Genomic DNA, 20,735 nt, shown 5'->3' with positions numbered 1-20,735 from the left:
TATATTGATCCTTTCTCCTAGTTAATTCTTTATTAACTATCTTTATCTTTTATCTTTCAACTTATCTTTCATCTTTCAACTTAAATCTTACTCACTCATGAAAGCCTTCCCTAATTTTCAAGTCCAAATTAGGTCCCCTTGCTATGTGCTTTCCTTACCTTTGTTGTATATACATATTTAATGTTAAGTTGCACACTTGATTAATATTTGATTAATATTAATATTTGATTCTCCCCCACCAGATAGTAGTCTCCATGAAAGGTGGGATCCATGTCTGTTTTACCATTTTATTCCTAGTGCCTGTTACAGAGCCTGGCATGTAATAGATCCATCATATGTGTCTTTGATAGTTGATTATGTATGATTTAGTTTAACTTTGACAATTTCTTAGGAGAACTTCACTTTCGTAGGTCTTTTTATGTAGCACAAATACATGTTCAAAATGAATACTTTTTCCTCAGGGGTATAAATGAATGAATGAATTAGCAAAGTGAATAAAATATTTAGTATATTTTATTTGAATGAATGAGTGAGTGAAGACAATAGTGAACATATTGTATTGTCAACTTGGAAAGCATACTTCTTTTTTTTAAAGAAATATGAATTTAAAGATCATGTTGTAAATATATTCAGATTTGTTTAGTAATTCTTTTATTTAAGGCTTTATCTTCCACTGAAGAAATAAAAGGCTTAATTTATGTTTGAAATAGAACAACTGTTGTCGAATGAGAGTAGAACTGTGTTTGATTGTACACTATAAATCATATATGAACATGTTTCTTTTCTACTAGATCAAGAAGGCTTTAGAATTGTATGAACAATTACGCCAGAGGATGGGAGTTGTTATTGTTGGTCCAAGTGGTGCTGGAAAATCAACTCTTTGGAGAATGTTAAGGGCAGCACTTTGTAAAATTGGCAAAGTGGTAAAACAATATACCATGAATCCCAAAGCTATGCCTAGACATCAATTATTAGGCCATATTGACATGGATACAAGGGAATGGTCTGATGGTGTTTTGACAAATAGTGCTCGCCAAGTAGTTCGAGAACCTCAAGGTTGGTCTCTATTGTGTGATTTATTGATTTATTTAATAATTTTTAGAGGATGATAGAGGTTGTCTATAATGCTATCCTTTTCAAGTCTTATACATGACCATAAACTGCCGTATGGTGATCTACTTTGATATTTTACTTTGGAGGGGTGAAGACATGCTATCATTTTTACCTGTTATTCCATAGCAACTTTTATTATAATAGAAAGAGTAATCTGGGTGAAATGTAGTTTACAGCTAGATTAATCTACTGAATAAAATAATATCTTTGATTGCTGAACTGATATTATAATACCTCATAAATAAGCAAGATAAGTTTTTATTTAGGATTAAAATTGGTATGTGTGTCTGAACTTATCAGTTTGAATACAGTGCTTTCAATAATTTTGAAAATTTGAGTCATAAAATAGTAGACTTTCTGGTCTAAATTTTTTGGCTTGGTGTTTAACAGAATTCTTGGTCAGACTCCCTACTTTTTGTTAGATCATAATTTAATTAATAGTTGTTTTCCTAAGCCAGTGAATGAAAGGTTTAGAATGTCTTAAGACATTGGAAGGAATTTTCAGTGTATAGTGTCTTCATTTTCAATGTAGTTGATATTATCACACTAAATAAAAACCAGATATACCTGTTTCTCCCACTTTTATGGGGGATATTTTCTTCTTTGAATTGTTTCAAAGGTCCAAGAACAACTTGAAACCACTTTCGTCTTAGGAAATATATGTTAAAAACAGTTTGTTTTGGAAAGACTTGTGTACTCAACTTGTTCACTGCTTCTCCCCTCTGAAGTCACCTTTTTATATATCAAAGAAATTTGGTGGTGGTGTATTTTTTAGTTCTCATGTAGGACACTAAGGAGTAGGTTTCTCATATTTTCTAAAAGTGCTATTACGCAGCAAGCATTCATACATTCTAATGACATGGTAGAAGACAAAAGTCTAAGGAATATCTCACAAGCTTGTGGAAATAGAAATACCTAGGTCTTGCAAACCATGTTTTCTTTTACTGAGAATCCAGTTCTGTATGTTCATAGATCAATAGAGCCTTATTACAGGGTATATAACTGGGTCTCTGACCAGCTGAGCCAGGATTGCCCATGGGTTCTCCACACATTTGTATTGTGTTAATTCACATGAAAAATTTCAACTTGTTCAACTTTTTGTTCTTTATATTTGGCTTCAGAAGTATAAAATAATATGGAAATTACTTCTAAAGAATAAGTGATAATTATTTTCTTCTTTATTTTTAATTATTATCATTGCATTTATTTTTATCTCTACTTTTTTTGTTTGAAAATAGATGTCAGCTCATGGATAATCTGTGATGGTGATATTGACCCTGAATGGATAGAATCTCTGAATTCTGTTCTGGATGATAATCGATTACTCACTATGCCCAGTGGAGAAAGGATTCAGTTTGGCCCAAATGTTAACTTTGTATTTGAAACTCATGATTTAAGTTGTGCCTCACCAGCCACAATATCTAGAATGGGAATGATCTTTCTTAGGTGAGAGCATTTGCATACACTGTATTAGAATATTCTTCAATTATTATTTTGGTTTTACAGCTAAGTGAAATAAGTAATGTATGGGTAATGTGTGAATATTTGTTTTCCTCATTCTTATTAACTTCTTTTTGTTTGTTAGGTTTTAATTCATTCAGAGAGTTCCTGTTTATTGCAGTTGAATTATTTCAGCAGTGTAGTTGTATCACAATTACTAAATAATTATTTTTTGTTTACTTAAATGAAACAGCAAGTATTTGTTTTCTTCTTTTTTCTATAACTTTTATTTAAATATTATGATTGAGTTCAGAGAAGTTTTACAAATTGGAAACTTCTTTACTTAATATTTTCTTTCTTCAGTGTATTTGGAAGAAGCTTGAAGAGCAAAAATAAATAACAAACTGATTTTAGATTTCATATACAGTAGTCACATACTAAAACATGGATATTTGAGCCAGTTTCTTCCCAAAATGAGTAATTAGAAAGTTTTCTTTTACCTTTTGAATTTATGTTTTAGAATTTCATATTTATCTGTCTATATAAAGTTCTCTACTCTTTTAGAATCATTTGAAACCATTTTCGATGTTATATGACACATGGTAGGGTTATCAAGTTCATTCAGATTGTTTCCAAAATTATTTAATTGCTTACTTCTTTGATAGTATTATAGGAAACATTTATATTAAACTAGCCATAAACTCCCAATTAATATTTTGAGGTATTATTTAAAAAATAATACAGCATTGGGTTTATAGCTTTTATAGCAGTATCTCACACAATTTATCTTATTTATTCAATGTATTCTTATAATCTTGTGAGAAAAATAGGATAAAAGGGATGTTTATCACTAAATTTTAAAATATTTATTGAATGCCCATTACCTATATGATGTTAAGTTAGGCATTTTAGGAGAGACAGCAAGAAAGGAGTAAAGCTAACAGTTATGAAGGGCTTATATTTATGAAGAGCTTGTCTTTATGGAGCATACGTTCACAAAGGAGATAATATAAATATAACAGCAATTATAAGCTAGAATATAAATGAAATAAGGGGTAAGTAGAATGCCATATTGTAGAGCAATATGCCTGTATAGCTGCATGTTGCTGTAGAGGATTTGAACATTGTTGGTGAACCAGATATTGTTTGTGAGAGGCATAATGAATATATATGATTTCATGTAAAATACAAAAACATATTAATTATTTTTAGTTGCCTTTTGATTAGATTGTACCTTAGTTTTAGGTTTTATTCATTTCTTCAGCAGATATTTGCACTTGCTATGCAATAGGCCAAATGAAGACCTTTTAATAATGAAAGCGAATGCTATTAATTATGCTGGGATAACTGATATAAATCAAGATTGTCTTAGACAAACCAAGACATGTAGTTGCCATGGGCACTGAGGAGATACTGTGACAACAAAGTCTTTATTCTGAAGGAGTTTAGCATCTTTGCTTTGTCTGTTTTGAGCTTATCAAATGTAATTTAAATATTTACCTTTGATCTTTTCATTTTTTCTTTTGCTTATTAAACTGGATAGAAATATGGGAGGAGAAATTCAGGGACTCAGTATTTACTCGTGTTGCTATGAAACACTGGTAGAAGATGGGAAAAATGATAAAATTGTGAGCCCTTGTAACTTCTAAAATTATTAATTATGAGTTGTTTTTACTATAATTTTTATAAATATGCAACATATAATTTTGAATAAGATGTCTATATTATGTTTAATTTCAATCATTGGTTGTTACTCATATAATTAAATGATTTGCTAAAAAAATTATATTTTACTTTAGGATGATCTTCTAGTTTCAGTAGTGGCATGGGAATTTAGGTGTTTGGCTTTTTTGGGGACAGAAAAAGAAAAAGTACTTTTAAAGATCTGCATTAAGATGCAGTGCAGCTTGAAGTTTAATGTGCATTTGAATCACCCAGGGATATTGTTAAAGTGAAGATTTTGCTTCATTAAGTCTGGGGTGGGACTTGGGATTCTGTAGACCACACTTTGGATAGGAAGGGTTTAGACCACTTTTTGGCTAACTTGTAGTTGTGTAATTCTGCTTTAATCTATACTTATAATGATATAGATGAAATTTATTTGCTTTATTTTATAGAAAATGACATATATATAATATATATATACCTGTATATGTGTATATATGTAGAAGTAATGTATACACACAATATGTATATATATGTAGAAGTAATATATACACATATACATATACGGAAGTAAATAAAGTGAATTCTCACATACTATCAGACAGAGTACATGTGTAGAATGTTTACTGGAGCAGAAATTTATTTTGAAAGTAAATTCACAATTTCTTTCTAACTAGTTTCTTACATGTTTGTTAATGTGTTTCAGTGATGAAGAGACAGATCTTAATTCTCTGATAAAATCTTGGTTGAGGAACCAGCCTCCTAAATATAGAAATAATCTTGAAAACTGGATTGGGGATTATTTTGAAAAGGCTTTACAATGGGTTCTAAAGCAGGTAAGATAATTATAATATTTCATAATTATTTAGGCAAGAAGTATAATGATTGAGTGTTGCTTACATTTAACTGCTTTTTAGTATAAGAGCTCTGACAGAATATGAGGGTGGAGTGAGGGGTAGATGTCTTCATTGCTGTCCCACTGTATTTCATGGTATAACTTTTTATTGTGTTAGTCTTAAAACACTTTAATTCTTCCATCCACGATAGCTTGCACTGCTTGCCTAAAAATCTTGAACATTGGAATGCCTTTCTAAGTTTTACTGGCAAACCCATCTTGCTGTCACATTTTACTGTGTCAATAAATACCTGCATATATGTCATGCTAAAAATAATGACAAGTTAATACTAAAGTAGGGAAAGAATGGTGAGTTATTTATAACATTATTAAAACATTTGTTTATTCAACAAAAATTTATTGAATATCTAATAGATGCCCTAGACAAGACTTTGTGAGGTGAACATTAACAGGACAATCACTATCCCTGCGAAGGGTTTGTCTCATGGAGGAAAATGACATGTAAAAAGATAATCACAATATAACAGGATGAAGAGAGTATTGCTGCCTTCTAGGAGAATTTTAAAAAAGGAGATCACATTTAATTTTGAATTTGAAGCATGAATAGAAGTTTAGCGTGCAAAGAAGACAATTTTCATGTATCTACATGATTTTTTCAAATTTTCTTGGTTTTTCTTTTATGTCATTGCTTTTATAAAAAACATGAACATATAAAAATAGAGGAAATAAATAGCAATGAGGATTTTTTTTTAAGTATCCGATTATTAATCTGAACTTGATTTAGAGGTCAGTACTTGGGGTTGAACAAATCATGTAGAGAAATGGCAATCTCACGTTAGTTTTCTAAACTTTTTTTGTAAGGATGAATGATGGAGGAGTAGGGATTTGGGAGGAAATGATGCAAATGAGATAGGTTTTCCTGGAGACTTCAGGGAAGAACCACTCCCACCAGCCCTCAGTTTGACTGAGCTGTCTACCTCTTTGTGCTTCTGCAGCAATGTACTGTGTCCTTCAACTATATTATAATTGCTTTCATTCAACTATAAGCACCTTGAGGGCAAGGACTAAGCCTGTTATAGTCCTTGTTGTATCCCCAGAACCAAAGTTTGTTAATAACAGAGTAGTGAATCAGAGTATATGAGCTTAATTAAACACCTGATGCCTATGTTTGTAGCACCTGTTCAATAGGTGTGTTGTTATTTCATTCATATAAAACATACAGAGCCTAACAGGACTCTCCAATGCAAATACCTTGAGGTCATTTACTTGCATGCTGTTAGTGTTAGAATGAGAAATATAATACTAGATAGAATGTATTTTAAAAAAGGGGTTTGTGACTATAGAAATGATAACAGGATAAGACTATTAAACCATAGAGTGGATACCAAAGATTCAGTTAGAAAATAAACTAATTCTGTTCTGAGGTCAGTTCCCTGTTATTTTTTGAATTTTTTTTTATGTGTTGAGTGTTCCTTCTTTCTTTATTCTGTGCTTTGTTCACCATGTTCAGATTCTGAGAGATATACTATAATGAATGCTCTAGTCAAGTGCTGATTTTATTTATAACTAGAGCTTTACTTTCTTGTATTTAGCAAATCAGGCAATCTAGAAGAAAATATGTACGTTTCCTTTATCTTGCCTTTAAAGCCTAGAACTCTTAGTATGGCCTAAGCCATTGGATTTCTACTCATCTCCTCCCTTTTTCCCATTTTTCCACCTATTTCTCCATTCTTTGAAAAATATTTATTATGCAGGCAGAGTGCTTTTTTAAAAAAATTTAAATTGGGTCGTTTTATTCTCTTAACGTTTAAAGGCACTGAAAATAAAATTTGCACTCCTTACCACGGCCTGTACAATTGCACATACCCTGGCCCTTGCCTACCTTTCTGACTTGAACCGCTCTTCCTTTGCTTACTCAGGCATAAGCGTCTTTTAAGTCCTTAACTACGCCAGTGGCTTACCATTGCATATGCTGTGTTCTCTGCATGTCAGATAGATCTCATTCTTTTAATGTTAGCTTAAATGTCACCTTTTTCAAAGAGACCTTGAGCCCGCAATCTGAGTTATCCTTTCTCAGAATACACTCTTCCTCTGCTCTATAGCTTCTGCCACAATGTATTAACCATCTCCTCTACTAGACTTGACTTCCATTAAGACAATTGCTCTGTTTAATTCACCTTTTAAAAAAATACCTAGCACCATATACAGATCCTAATGCATAATTGGCTCTCAGCAAATACTTAGAGAAAGAATGAGAACGCTTTCCTCTTCTAACTCCCTGGCAGTTACACAGGGCCCCAAAGGCCCACAGATCAAAATCATGTACATCACCAGAGTCCAAAAGTTTCATTTTAAAATTCTGTGTAGAGAAAAAGTTCCAAATTGTTTTTAAGCCTGCTTTTACTTTTCTTTCTTGTCCAGAGCCATTAATCTAGCCCTTGCCTCTAGCTTCTTTTCTATCAGCAAGAAGAAATGAGGGACTATTACTTTTAGACCAATGCTCATTGATTTACCTTATTTTTTAAAATATTCTTCAGGTTTAGGAAGTAAACAAACAGTGTATCTATTTGAGGAATCCAGCACTTTCAGCTAGAAATACACAATTGTGTTTTTATGATTACTTTTTATTTTCAAAGTTTATGTATATAAATTGAAATCTAAACATTCTATAACTTGAGTAGGGGGATTAATTTAAAGATGATCCTTGAAAAGATAAGTAAACATCAATCTGTGTATGGTTCTAATTTACTGGTTAATATTTACCTTTTGTCTGTAACATGGATTTCAATCAACAGAATGACTATGTGGTAGAAACAAGTTTGGTTGGGACTGTGATGAATGGTTTATCACATCTCCATGGATGCAGAGATCATGATCAATTTATTATTAATCTCATAAGGGGGCTGGGTGGAAATCTGAACATGAAGTCACGTCTGGAATTCACCAAAGAGGTAATGCACATTTAAAGCCTATGTTTAGTCAACATTTTTTGTCAATTTTCATTGATCCTTGGTATAGAACTTTAAAATTTTGAAATTATGCATTTAATACAATAATAATGCATTTATATACAGATCTTCCTCGAATTATGATGGAGTTACATCCAGATAAACCCATCATAAGTTGAAAATATCCTAAGTCGAAAATGCATTTACTACACCTAACCTATCAAATATCATAACTTAGTCTAGCCTGTCTTAAAGTGCTCAGAACACATACATGAGACTACACTTGGGCAAAATCCTCTAACACAAAGCCTATTTTATAATAAAGTGTCAAATAGAATGTAATTTCTTGACTGTTATACAGAAAGTGAAAAATAGTATGGTTGTAAGCATATCAGTTGTTTACCCTGGTGATTTTGTGGCTGACTGCCCGAGCTGCAGTTTGCTGCCACTCACTGCCACTGCCCACCATCACAGGAAGGTATCTTACCACATTATCGCTAGCCTGGGAAAAGATCAAAATTCAAAGTACGGTGTTTACTGAATTCATATCACTTTCGCCCTATTGTAAACTTGGAAAATCTTTAAGTCGAGCCATTGTAAGTTGAGGACCGTCTGTATAAGTACATAGGTACATGTATACTTATTTTCTCCTTTGATTGAAGTAGTTTGTGATATTTTATGATATTAAAATTTTATAAAATATTTAATAGGCTAAAGTTCTGACTATACCTTTTTTGTTAGATATTTTTGATACTTAGCTATGTAAATAAATATAATTATTTTATTCATTTTTAATCTTAAAATAACATATTTTTAATCATTTTTTTTAACCAGAAGAGTTTTAGCAGTTAGGAATGCTTGGATGGAGTAATCATTATAAATCTTTTCTTTATTAAATGCAAAGGTATATTTCAGCCACGTTTATAAAACTAAATTTTACATATTAAGGAATTTCTTCCTATTGGCCTCTGTTGAAATACTTGAACACATATTCCTTTGGGTTGGCTCCAACATTATGTTCTGCATTTTTATCACTTTGTTTCATTGATATCACCATTTATTGCTTTCTCTGTTCTGTTTTTCTTTCCATGGCTGTTCTGTTGCCTCTGTTACCAGATGCTTCTCATTGCTACCACTCAATGTCATATTATATGCTGCTTTTAAGCAGACATTTTATTGCCAAAGTTTAGAATAAAGCTGTTGAAGAGTGGCATTAGGGGCTAACTCTCTGCTGTGTATCTGTGCAGATAACAGTTTTTTGTGTAAGAAAGAAGAACAAGTTGAGAGCAGTGGTGGTGACAGTGGAATGTTCAGTACCAAAATGTACTGGAAATTAAAGGTCTAGGAGTCCTACATTGTACAATTTGTAATTTAGTGTTCATAAGAATTCAATTAAAAGTTGAATATATTTATACAACATATGTGTGAACCAGATGACTTTTATTTGCTTAAATGATCATTCAGAGAGTAATATTTCAGATAAAATGTTACTATAATTATTAAGGATATTAGGTGAGTTTAGTGCATGTGAACTTTTTTATTTTTAAAGTAAGATGATTCTCTTTGGAGGATTTACTTTAAAGAATTAAAATTTCACATACTCTGTTTGGAGCACTGTATATGAAAACCTATCACAACTTTTTCCTCTTAAGGTTTTTAATTGGGCACGAGTATCTCCTCCGGACCCTCACAAACCAATGGACACCTACTATGACTTGAGTAGAGGACGATTAGCATCTTATGTGCTGAAGAAGCCAGAAAACTTGTCTGCTGATGATTTCAGTAATAGCCAAACTCTTCCAGTCATTCAGACTCCTGACATGCAACGAGGTCTAGATTATTTCAAACCTTGGTTAAGTTCTGATACTAAACAGCCATTTATTCTTGTCGGACCAGAAGGATGTGGCAAAGGGTAAGAGGAGAAAAATGTTAATCGAGGTGCATATTGTGGATTTATGCTTCTCTCCTGTTTTAAAATGATTTAACAGCTTTTGTTACCTTTTTTTTGGTTAAAGTAGCATTTACATTTTCATGAAGGACTCTTTATTGTCACTACTTGTAAAGATAATATGACTATAGAGAAAAATATGTCCTTTTTTTCTGCCGAGTTATGTGTTTTCCAATGGAATTAGAAGAAGATGCTCTTAAAAAGAATCTGTGCGTACAATCATAAAAAATGAATACCTGATGTACTCGCAAACTACTATATGCTGTAGTTATAAAAAATGAATCTTGAAGTTAGCTATTTAAAAATAGCTTTTAATTCAGTGGAATTCAACCTATTTTTAGTGCCTCCTGAGTGTAGTTTTTTGGAAATAAAGGAAATATGGATTATTATTTTCACATTTCTAGTAATAATTAAACAATTCTGTAAAGTCATAGTAATTTTTTTTTAACTTGGAGGACTTAATATTTTAAAATCTTTCCTTCAACTGTGGGGAAACAATACTTTTTATGTGTACTTTTTCAAACTGAATTATTTCTGTGAACTGTGATTTTTTTTTTTTTTTTGCTGAAAGAGTCCCAAGAATGCCTTAAAATATGAATTAATTCTTTTTCCACTCTAAAAATTAGAAAGCTTACCTTCATAGCTATGGATAGTTATGGAAACCATATCTATTTTTACCACTTTTCCCTTAAACATCATATGTAATTTAGAAACTAAAATATTTAAAAATAGAAATTTTGTATTGAATATAGAAAGTATTTTATTGGTTGCATTTGTGAAGTCAAATGTTTTATATCTTTCTCAGGATGCTGCTCAGGTATGCCTTTTCCCAACTCCGGTCCACTCAAATTGCTACAGTTCACTGTAGTGCGCAAACTACTTCTCGGCATCTCCTGCAGAAACTGAGCCAGACTTGCATGGTAATCAGTACTAACACTGGTCGAGTGTATAGACCAAAAGACTGTGAGAGACTTGTTCTGTACTTAAAAGATATCAACCTACCCAAGCTTGATAAATGGGGGACCAGTACTTTGGTAGCTTTCCTGCAGCAGGTGGGTCTTATCACTTGAAGTGTTTTAATATAATTGGAAACAATTTAATTTCATTAACTTTTCTTGTAGATAGAAAATCTGCTTTCCATTTTAGGGCTAGTTTTATCTAGCATGTGTCATGGACATTAAACTCTTGAAGCATCTCACACTTGTTCCAGGGCTACTTTCTTTGATCTTCCTCCATCTAAAGATTAGTATTACATCAAGATGATATATGACAGAAAGAGTAAAAACAACCTTTACCCTACACCATTTACCTACCCTTTATTCCTAAAAAATGGAGAAAAGCAGAAGCTGGGGATGGTGCTGGAGCTGGGGAAGTTTTTGCTTCATTCTTTTAGGTATGCATTCTTCTGAGAGCAGTTAGACTTCCTCAGTCATGCTTCAGTCACTGTGGAAGATTTTTTTTCTTTATGTGATTTACATCACATTAGAAACTCTAAATTCTAAATTAGAGCTTAATATACTCATTTTGGTTCACATTTTGCTTTTCTATATAACTGAAGAATATAATAAAATATTTATAGAAAAAATATTATCCTTATATTTCTCCTGATTTCTTTCACTTTTTTTTTTTTTTTGCCATACGTGGGCCTCTCACCGCTGTGGCCTCTCCCGTTGCGGAGCACAGGCTTCGGACAGGGGGCGCAGGCCCAGCGGCCATGGCTCACGGGCCCAGCTGCTCCGCGGCATGTGGGATCTTCCCGGAACAGGGCACGAACCCGTGTCCCCTGCATCGGCAGGTGGACTCTCAACCGCTGCACCACCAGGGAAGCCCTCTTTCACTTTTTTTTTTTTGATAATTGCTGGTGGATTTATACTATCACCTGGATTTTAACATTTATTTGAAAAGCATTTTAAAAATGAGGATAATTCAGCTAACATTAATTGAACACAGAGTCTTTAAAAACAAAATTTTTATTGGAGTATAGTTGATTTACAATGTTGTGTTAGTTTCTGCTGTACAGCAAAGTGAATCAGATATACCTATACATATATCTACTCTTTTTTAGATTCTTTTCCCATATAGGTCATTATAGAGTATTGAGTAGAGTTCCCTGTGCTATACAGTAGGTCCTTATTAGTTATCTATTTTATACATAGTAGTGTGTATATGTTGATCCCAATCTCCCAGTTTGTCTTCCCCCCATTTCCCAGTAACCATAATCCTCTGATGATGATTGCATTTGGAAACAATTGAATTTTATGCAAAATATATCATGATTAGAAAATCTTAAGCATAAAACACTTAAATATATTTATTTTCAAATAGGTATTGACATATCAAGGATTTTATGATGAAAATTTGGAATGGGTTGGTTTAGAAAATATTCAAATTGTGGCTTCTGTGTCAGCTGGAGGAAGACTGGGAAGACATAAGCTTACTACCAGATTTACTTCTATTGTTCGTCTTTGTGCTGTAGAGTACGTATCATTGTATTAAAAGATTTTTTTGACTTAGGGAGACATACATTGCATTTTATGAAAGGTATATATTAATGGTATTACTTCAAAATGTAGAATATAAAAATAGTCAAACTTAAGCTCTGATGTTAGTTTTTTCCTATCCTTCCTAAACTGTAGGCAGTAATTTAGGGTGATGAAGGCTTTAATCAATGCTTGTTATATATTAGAAACAAAACAACTGCTTTGTATTGTCTCTAAATGTCAATCTCAGGAATCTGAACGGTGGGTTTTAGATTTAAATGTTTTATGGGTTATTTAAAGCAAAAATACAATCAAATTTTATGTAGATAACTAAAAAGAGAATTTAAATTTTAACAAAGTAGAGTTAGGTCATTTAGTGGCTTATAATATTAATCATAACATACCCATCCATCTCCATGGTCCATAATTGTTACATGGACTCGAATTTTATGACGCTAGGTCCTCTATTTTGCCTTACAAAATCTTGTTTTTGTGTTTTCATGCTAAACTGCCCCCGTCTATTAACATTCTTCTTTTAGAAATGTTACAGCAACCAATTAAGCTGTACTGAAATAGATTTTGCTTAGGGAGAAACAGGTTGATTTTATTTGTTGTTTTCTACTTCTGTAGTTCTAAGGTGGATTACTGTTCTTTGTACAGACTATACTTAATTCAAAATACTTTTTCTTAAGCAGAATTTTCCTTTGGCCCTTTCTAAAGATCAGTGGTCTTTTAAACAATTATGTTTTTAAGTAATTTCATTGGAATCCTCTATTAGAATCCTTAGTATTTGAAAACAGATAATTAGGGATCTGATTTAGTTGAAGTAACAATAGGGTCTGTGAGCCTGGCCTTAGCCGTTGAGTAAACCTTGGAGGTATTTAGGCCTTACAATTTGAAAACCACACAGTTTGAAAACCATTGCTATAACTTAACATTAAAATAATAATTTAGGGGACTTCCCTGGTGGTCCAGTGGTTAAGACTTCGCCTTCCAATGCAGGGGGTGCAGGTTCGATCCCTGGTCAGGGAGCTAAGATCCCACATGCCTCGTGGCCAAAAAACCAAAACATAAAACAGAAGCAATATTGTAACAAGTTCAATAAAGACTTCAAATATGGTCCACATCTAAAAAAGTCTTAAAAGAAATAGTAGTTTAGAATGTTGATTTATTTCAACTTCTTATATGCTTTTTTTTAGTTACCCAGAAAGAGAGCAATTACAGACAATTTATGGAGCATATCTGAAACCAGTTCTACATAAAAATCTGAAGAATCATACTATTTGGGGTTCTTCATCAAAAATTTATCTCTTAGCAGGATCTATGGTACAAGTGTATGAACAGGTATATATTCACTTACATTGTAGTTTTCATGTCTATTGGTATTACTCCCAAAGGGCTACCTTTAATCCTGATTTGTGTTGATGCTCAGGCTTTCTTTTCCTGTCGTTTATTATACTTTTCTACTGGAGAGTGACTCTGTGAGGATAGATGTTTGTGTGTGTGTTATTCATTATTGTATCTTCTGGCATAGTTTCTAATAGACACCCAAAAAGTATTGAATGAATAAATCAGTGGGTAGATGGTCATTCTGCTTTGATTTCAAATTTAGTTTATTTACAGTGGGGTTCATCTTCTTTTCAAAACTAGATCTTTCTCCTGACTTCTGTCAGTTTCTGTCTTTCAGGCTTCAAACCCGAGAGTAGTTCTTGATGTTTATTTCTTTCCTTTTATCTGTGAGGAAATGTCTAAAATATTCTGATAAAGTGGGGTGATACTTGAAAATAGGCATTAAGGATGCAGAAGATATTTATTGAGTACCTTCTCTTTCCAGTGCTAGTCCTAGGGATACAAAGATGACTGAGTCACTATTCCCTAGAAATGCACAGTCTAATGAGGAACCTGATCATATAAATAAACTATTAACACAGGGTAGTAAGTCTATCAATAACAATATGCACCAGTTGTAGAGATAGCATGGAAGAGGGAGTGAATAGCTTTGTTGTGTGTAGTAGATTTTTTTTTAAACATCTTTATTGGAGTATATAATTGCTTTACAATGGTGTGTTAGTTTCTGCTTTATAACAAAGTGAATCAGCTATACATATACATATATCCCCATATCTCCTCTCTCTTGCATCTCCCTCCCACCCTCCGTATCCCACCCCTTTAGGTGGTCACAGAGCACTGAGCTGATCTCCCTGTGCTATGCGGCTGCTTCCCACTAGCTATTTTACATTTGGCAGTGTATATATGTCCATGCCACTCTCTCACTTCGTCCCAGCTTACCCTTCCCCCTCCCCATGTTCTCAAGTCCATTCTTTACGTCTGCATCTTTATTCCTGTCCTGCCCCTAGGTTTTTAAGAACCTTTTTTTTTTTTTTTAGATTCCATATATATGTGTTTGCATATGGTATTTGTTTTTCTCTTTCTGACTTGCTTCACTCTGTATGACAGACTCTAGGTCCATCCACCTCACTACAAATAACTCAATTTCGTTTCTTTTTATGGCTGAGTAATATTCCATTGTATATTTGTGCCACATCTTCTTTATGCATTCATCTGTCGATGGACACTTAGGTTGCTTCCATGTCCTGGCTATTGTAAATTTTAAGAGGAGATGAAATGTGGTCTAAGGTTTGAAAAATAAAGAGAAATTCACAGAGTAGCTGGAGGTGAAAGAGGGTCTTCTTGGGTAAAGGGAATAGCATGTGAAAGTTATGGAAGTGTTTGTGGAGGATGCTTTTTATAGTATTGGAGTAGAAGTGGGGAAAAATAAAGCTATGTTTTTCTAAATTAGTTCAAATGTTAGGCAGTCAAGGCCAGAATAAGAGCAGTAGCTCCATCCGTAGAGAGGAAGGGAGAGGCTCTTCTCTCGTTGGTTATATTATGGCACTTTGATTTGTTAAAAGTTTAATGATTTCTTGAACACAAGATAGCTCTGTGGGTCCCACCATTATAAAATGGGTCTGTCTTACACCCATGAGCACCTTGGAATTATAACTACCATTTTATAAAATTTAGGTTAGCTTTCCTTGAATTCCTTTCTTTAGCAGGGCTTTTTAACCTTTCATTTTATTTTTTTCCATGGACAACCTTTGACAGTTTGTTGAAGTTTATGAACAACCTCTCTTAGATACTGTTTTTAAATGCATAAAATATAGAATACAAGATAACTGAGGAAATAAGTAATATTGAAATACAGTTCCAGCCACTGGTAGAAATTGACATTCCTATGAATTTAAGGTGACTGAAAAATTTATAGCATGATTATATATTTAAGAGAGTAGACAGATCTTTTACTATATTTTTTTCAGGTGCGGGCCAAATTTACAGTTGATGATTATAGCCACTATTTCTTTACTCCTTGCATCCTTACCCAGTGGGTTCTTGGCTTATTCAGATATGATTTAGAAGGAGGTAAGTTTTGCTTTTATGATTTCAAATCACTTATCTCTCTTTAGAATATCATACTGTGTGTGTGTGTTTATGCTGTATATGTATATTATATTTGTAATAGATAAATGAGTATTGTAATTATAGTATTTTAAAAATTAAAATGTTAATATTAAATTTAAACATGATATTAGAATTATGATATTTTATTATGCTTCCTCTCCTAAAGTATGATTGTCACTATTAAAACTTGATCTGGAAAAAAATGTAATTGTTATCCTTTGTAGCCAAAGCATGTTTAATATGCTCTTGGGGATTGATATTTTTATTGAACAACTAGAAATAATAGAGTTTAATCCTTTAAAGAATCAAAAAAGTTTACCAACTCATTAACAAAATGAATTTTAACTCTTTTTCCCTTTATTCTATTTATCTGACGCCAAAATAATGGTATGTAGATTCTCATTCTCTATTTCTTTCTAATATTATGTTGAAACAGACCATTTTTAAATCATTTGAATTTTATTATAATTAAAGAAAATTTTGCCTTTTTTAGGATCCTCAAACCATACTCTAGCTTACGTATTAGAAATTGTGGCATATGAAGCGCGGCGCTTATTTCGTGACAAAATTGTTGGTGCAAAGGAACTTCATTTATTTGACAGTATTTTAACATCAGTGTTTCAAGGAGACTGGGGCTCAGATGTACTAGACAATATGGCAGGTAATATAGTTACAGAGTTTATGTAAATATATAAAAGTTATGAGCACTTTCAGTTTTTTTCTTACTGATAGCATGATTTCATATATCTAAACAAATGAAAACTTTGGATAATTTATATATGTATTACTGAATCACTTTGCTGTAGAGTAGAAATTAACACAGCATTTTAAATCAACTATACTTCAGTAAAATTAATTAAAACAAAAACGCTAAGACTTTGGAAATTTTAATGTTTTTACCGTAAGAGGCTGCTCTGTCTTCTTTGCTAGATTTCAATAATTATGTTCCAAACAAAATATGATGACGATAATTGTTTTCTTGGAAACGGTTGTTCAGACCGTAATGTTTAACATTTGCAATTCAAAACTGTATTTCCTGAAGGACTTTTACTAATAAAAATAGCCATATATGTGTGATATTTAAAGATCATAGTGAAAATCCATATTTGATTATAATGAACTTTCGCTTGAGAAAGTGACTCATTCCTGTCACTACTCATAATGTCATTAGCACAGAACTCCTTATGTACCCTCTTATCAGCTTCACCCATTATTATGATAAACAAAGCATAGCACCAGTCAAAGGAGCTATGTTGCATTTGCAACTATTGCTGCTTAATGACCAATTTGCATTATGAAATGCTGTGGGAGTGATGCATATAAAATGAAAATCAACATGTTGAAAAGGCCTTTGACAGAGGATGACTGTAATATGGAACTCTTTCCTAATAAAACTGCTTTCAAGCTACAAAATGAATTTCTATTCTATTAGAGTGTAAGGCAAGCCTTCAAAAATATTTCATATAATACATTATGTTGTATCTTTCTAGATTTGATATTGGTTCCAGGGTCATAATGACGTAAGCCAAGGGGAGTCTTGAAGGTGAAAAGGATACTAAGATTGATAGAAGGAATTTTCTAGGTGCTGCTTGAGTTTTAGAATCAGGAAATAAGTTCAAAAGAACCTAAGACAGGATGAAATGCTGAGAGAAGCCTGTTAATAGTTCAAAGTTGGCTTGATTTTGAGTGAGGTTTTATGTCATTGTGGCGTGTAGTTTTCATGGCTTAGCATGGAGAGGCTCTTGTTCTAAAATGCTGCCATGTTTCTCAGTCTAAAAATTGAGTTAATAGTGTCTCGTCTTGCAAAGTGACATATCCTTTGGGCATTAGATAGTATCAGTGTCTTATCCTAATTCTCTAGAATTTGGTATCTTTTAGAGTCTCCTGTGTAGGACTCAATAATGTTTTTTTCTCAGTATTTTACTTTTTAATGAAGGGTTGCATTTAAAAAAAAATACAGGCTTGATATATGTTAGATCCAGGCAAATATGATTTTCACATAGTAGAATATTAAGAAAAATTATTAAGAAAAATTTTGGATGCTTAAAAATTTTAAGTATCCAAAATTAAAAATTTAATTTTGGATACTGAAAAATAAACTAGATACATTCTTGTGCTCAAGAAATTTGTAATCTAATGGCAGATACAGATGTGAAAGTCCTTGCTTACAATGATAACTATTGCTAATATGTTTAGGTGCCACAAAGATTTATGCAAATAGATGGTTAAACTGGTAAATACAATAGAGCATGAAGTGTTTTACAATTAATATAACTTTTCTGAATATATTTGGGATAAATGTTGGATATTAGGGGTGTAGAAGAGTAGAGACTAATTCCTTTTTGAGGAAGTTACTTTGAAATTTTTTATTTTGAGATAATTGTAGATTCACATACAGTTGTAAGAACTAACAGAGAGAGAACACATGTACTTTTTACTTGTTTTCCTTCAACTCTGGCAAAAATAATATAATATCACAACCAGGATATTGACATTGATACAGTTAAAATGGATCAACTCCTCTTCCATTCCCTGGAAACCACCCATCTTTTCTGTGTTCAATTTTGTCATTTCAACAATCTTATTTTCAATCAGAATAATTCTCTGGAGATATATGCAGGTTCTTGAGTGTTTCAGTAGTTTGTTCCTTTTTATTGCTGAGTAGGTATTATATTTAGACATGCTACCATTTCTTTCACCATTTACTTGTGGAAGGGCATCTGAGTTGTTTTCAGTTTTTGGCTATTAAGAAGAAAGCTGCTGTAGGCATTTATGTGCAGGTTTTTGTGTGGAGATTTTTGTTTCTCTGAGATAAATACTCAGGAATGCAGTTGCAGGGTTGAATGATACTTGTATGCTTAGTTCAAAAAAAAAAACCTGCCACACTGTTGTCTAGAGTAGCTGTATTTCAGTTTACATTTCCATCAGCAATTTACGAGTGATCCAGGTGCTCCACATCCGTGCCAGCATTGGGTGTTGTCAGTATTTTCTTATTTTAGCCATTCTGATAAGTGTGTACTGATAGGTCATATTGGTTTTATTTTGCATCTTGCTGACAGCTAATGAAGTTGAACATCTTTTCATATGATTAATTGTCTTCTGTCTGTCCTCTTCAGTGAAATGTCTCTTTATGTCTTTTGCCCATTTTCTAATTGGATTTTTTTTAATATTGAGTTTTTAGAGTTCTTTCTGTATTTTAGATACTATTCTTTTGTCACATATGTGGTTAGCAACTATATTCTCCCACTGTGTAGCTTGTCTTTTCATCTTCTTAATAGAGTCTTTCACAGATTAAAAAAGGTTTTAATTTTATGAAGCTCAATTTATTAATTTTTCTTTTTAAGGATTTTTTGGTGTCAAGTTTAAGAACTCTGTCTAGTCCTAGATTTTGAAGATTTTCTCCACCTTTTTTTCCTAAATACTTTATAGTTTTATGTTTTAAGTCAGTGGTCCATTTTGAGTGAATTTCTGTGTAAAGAGTGAGACTTAGGTCACGGTTCATTTCTTTGCCTATGGTTATCCACTTGTTCCAGCACCACTTGTTGAATAGGCTACCCTTCTGCCTTGAATTGCTTTTGCACGTTAGTCAAAAATTAATTGTGTAACTCTGTTTCTGGGTTCCTGATTCTGTTCCATTGATGTATATGTCCTTCTGCCAGTACCACACTGAGTTGATTGCTGTAGCTGTATAATAAGTCTTAAAATTCGATTGACTGATTCCTTCTTCTTTAAAATTGTTTTAGCTATTTGCCTTTCCATATAAATTTTAGAATAATCTTGTATATATAAACAATGTTGCTGAGATTGTGGTAGGAATTGTATTAGTTCTGTGTATTGGTTTGGGAAGAATTGACCTCTTTATTATGTTGATTTTTCCAATCCATGAACATAATATATTTGTCCATTTATTTAGATACTCTTTGCTTTTTTTCATCAGTGTTGTATAGTTTTCAGCATAAGTCCTATAAGGTATTTTGTTAGATTAACACCTAAGACTTTAATTTTTTGGAATAATTACAAGAAATCAAACTGTATCTTAAAGGATACAATTAAGTGAAGAAGAGGGGTAGGGCATTCCAGACAAAGGAAAAAGCATATGCAAAGAATCAAAGGTTTGAGAAAACTGGGGTATATATTGGAGTACAGAGGGAGATAAGAGATTCAAGCAGTCAGTGGAGCCAAATTGAAGCAAACTGCAAAGGGCCTTGATTAGGAAAAGTTTTTCTTTTAAGGCAGTGGGAAGCTATATGTGATATTGGAGTGCAGTGGTACTATCAGATTTTGTTTTTGTGTTTGTTACTCTAGTAGCAGTGAGGATATATTTGATGGGGTAAAGGCTTGTAGCAGGGATATGAGGTAAGAGGATGCTGCAATAGTCCAGCTGAGAAATGATGAGACATGAAGATAATGAGTTCAGTTTTATGCATGTGTTTGAATGTTTACAAGCTTTTTGAGTGTCTTTTGGGAACCTACATAAAGTTTATCAGTTCTGTGAGGGCAGAAATTATGTTTGTCTTATTCATTACTTATCTCTAACAGGAAGTACAATGTTTAAATACAGGTCTGTGATAGATAAGTGTTTAATGAATGAATACATGAGTTACATGTCATTAAGCAATTCGAAATATGGGACTAGACTAGAGCTGGGAGACTTGCCTAGAGATACGTAGTGAATCGGTTTTTGGTGTATATTTAGATAGTTGATAATCTAATCCACAGAATAAGATTAAATAATTCCAGGGGAGTATTTAGAATTAAAGCATAATAGGCTGAATTTGGATCCCAGTGAAAATAAAAATATAAGGGATAACACATGCCACAGAGCG

The 20,735-nt window shown here is 32.7% G+C and overlaps 1 protein-coding gene across 1 annotated transcript in view; it reads left to right on the top strand.

Moving 5' to 3' along the window:
- Positions 1–20,735, top strand: part of DYNC2H1 (dynein cytoplasmic 2 heavy chain 1) — a 373,792-nt gene that overhangs the window by 84,365 nt on the left and 268,692 nt on the right. Inside the window, exons 38-47 of the mRNA XM_027095669.1 lie at positions 792–1,056; positions 2,352–2,559; positions 4,925–5,054; positions 7,870–8,025; positions 9,675–9,934; positions 10,776–11,022; positions 12,296–12,447; positions 13,650–13,794; positions 15,768–15,870; positions 16,403–16,570. Of these exons, the coding sequence (XP_026951470.1) occupies positions 792–1,056; positions 2,352–2,559; positions 4,925–5,054; positions 7,870–8,025; positions 9,675–9,934; positions 10,776–11,022; positions 12,296–12,447; positions 13,650–13,794; positions 15,768–15,870; positions 16,403–16,570 (1,834 nt within the window). The remainder of the gene's footprint in view (positions 1–791; positions 1,057–2,351; positions 2,560–4,924; positions 5,055–7,869; positions 8,026–9,674; positions 9,935–10,775; positions 11,023–12,295; positions 12,448–13,649; positions 13,795–15,767; positions 15,871–16,402; positions 16,571–20,735) is intronic.

The sequence above is a fragment of the Aethalodelphis obliquidens genome, unplaced genomic scaffold (genome assembly GCF_003676395.1).
Source record: "Aethalodelphis obliquidens isolate GAN/ISIS:26980383/991018 unplaced genomic scaffold, ASM367639v1 scaffold93, whole genome shotgun sequence".
NCBI classification, from domain to species: domain Eukaryota; kingdom Metazoa; phylum Chordata; class Mammalia; order Artiodactyla; family Delphinidae; genus Aethalodelphis; species Aethalodelphis obliquidens.
Note: the sequence above shows the minus strand (reverse complement) of the source record. Positions and strands in the feature narration are given on the sequence as shown.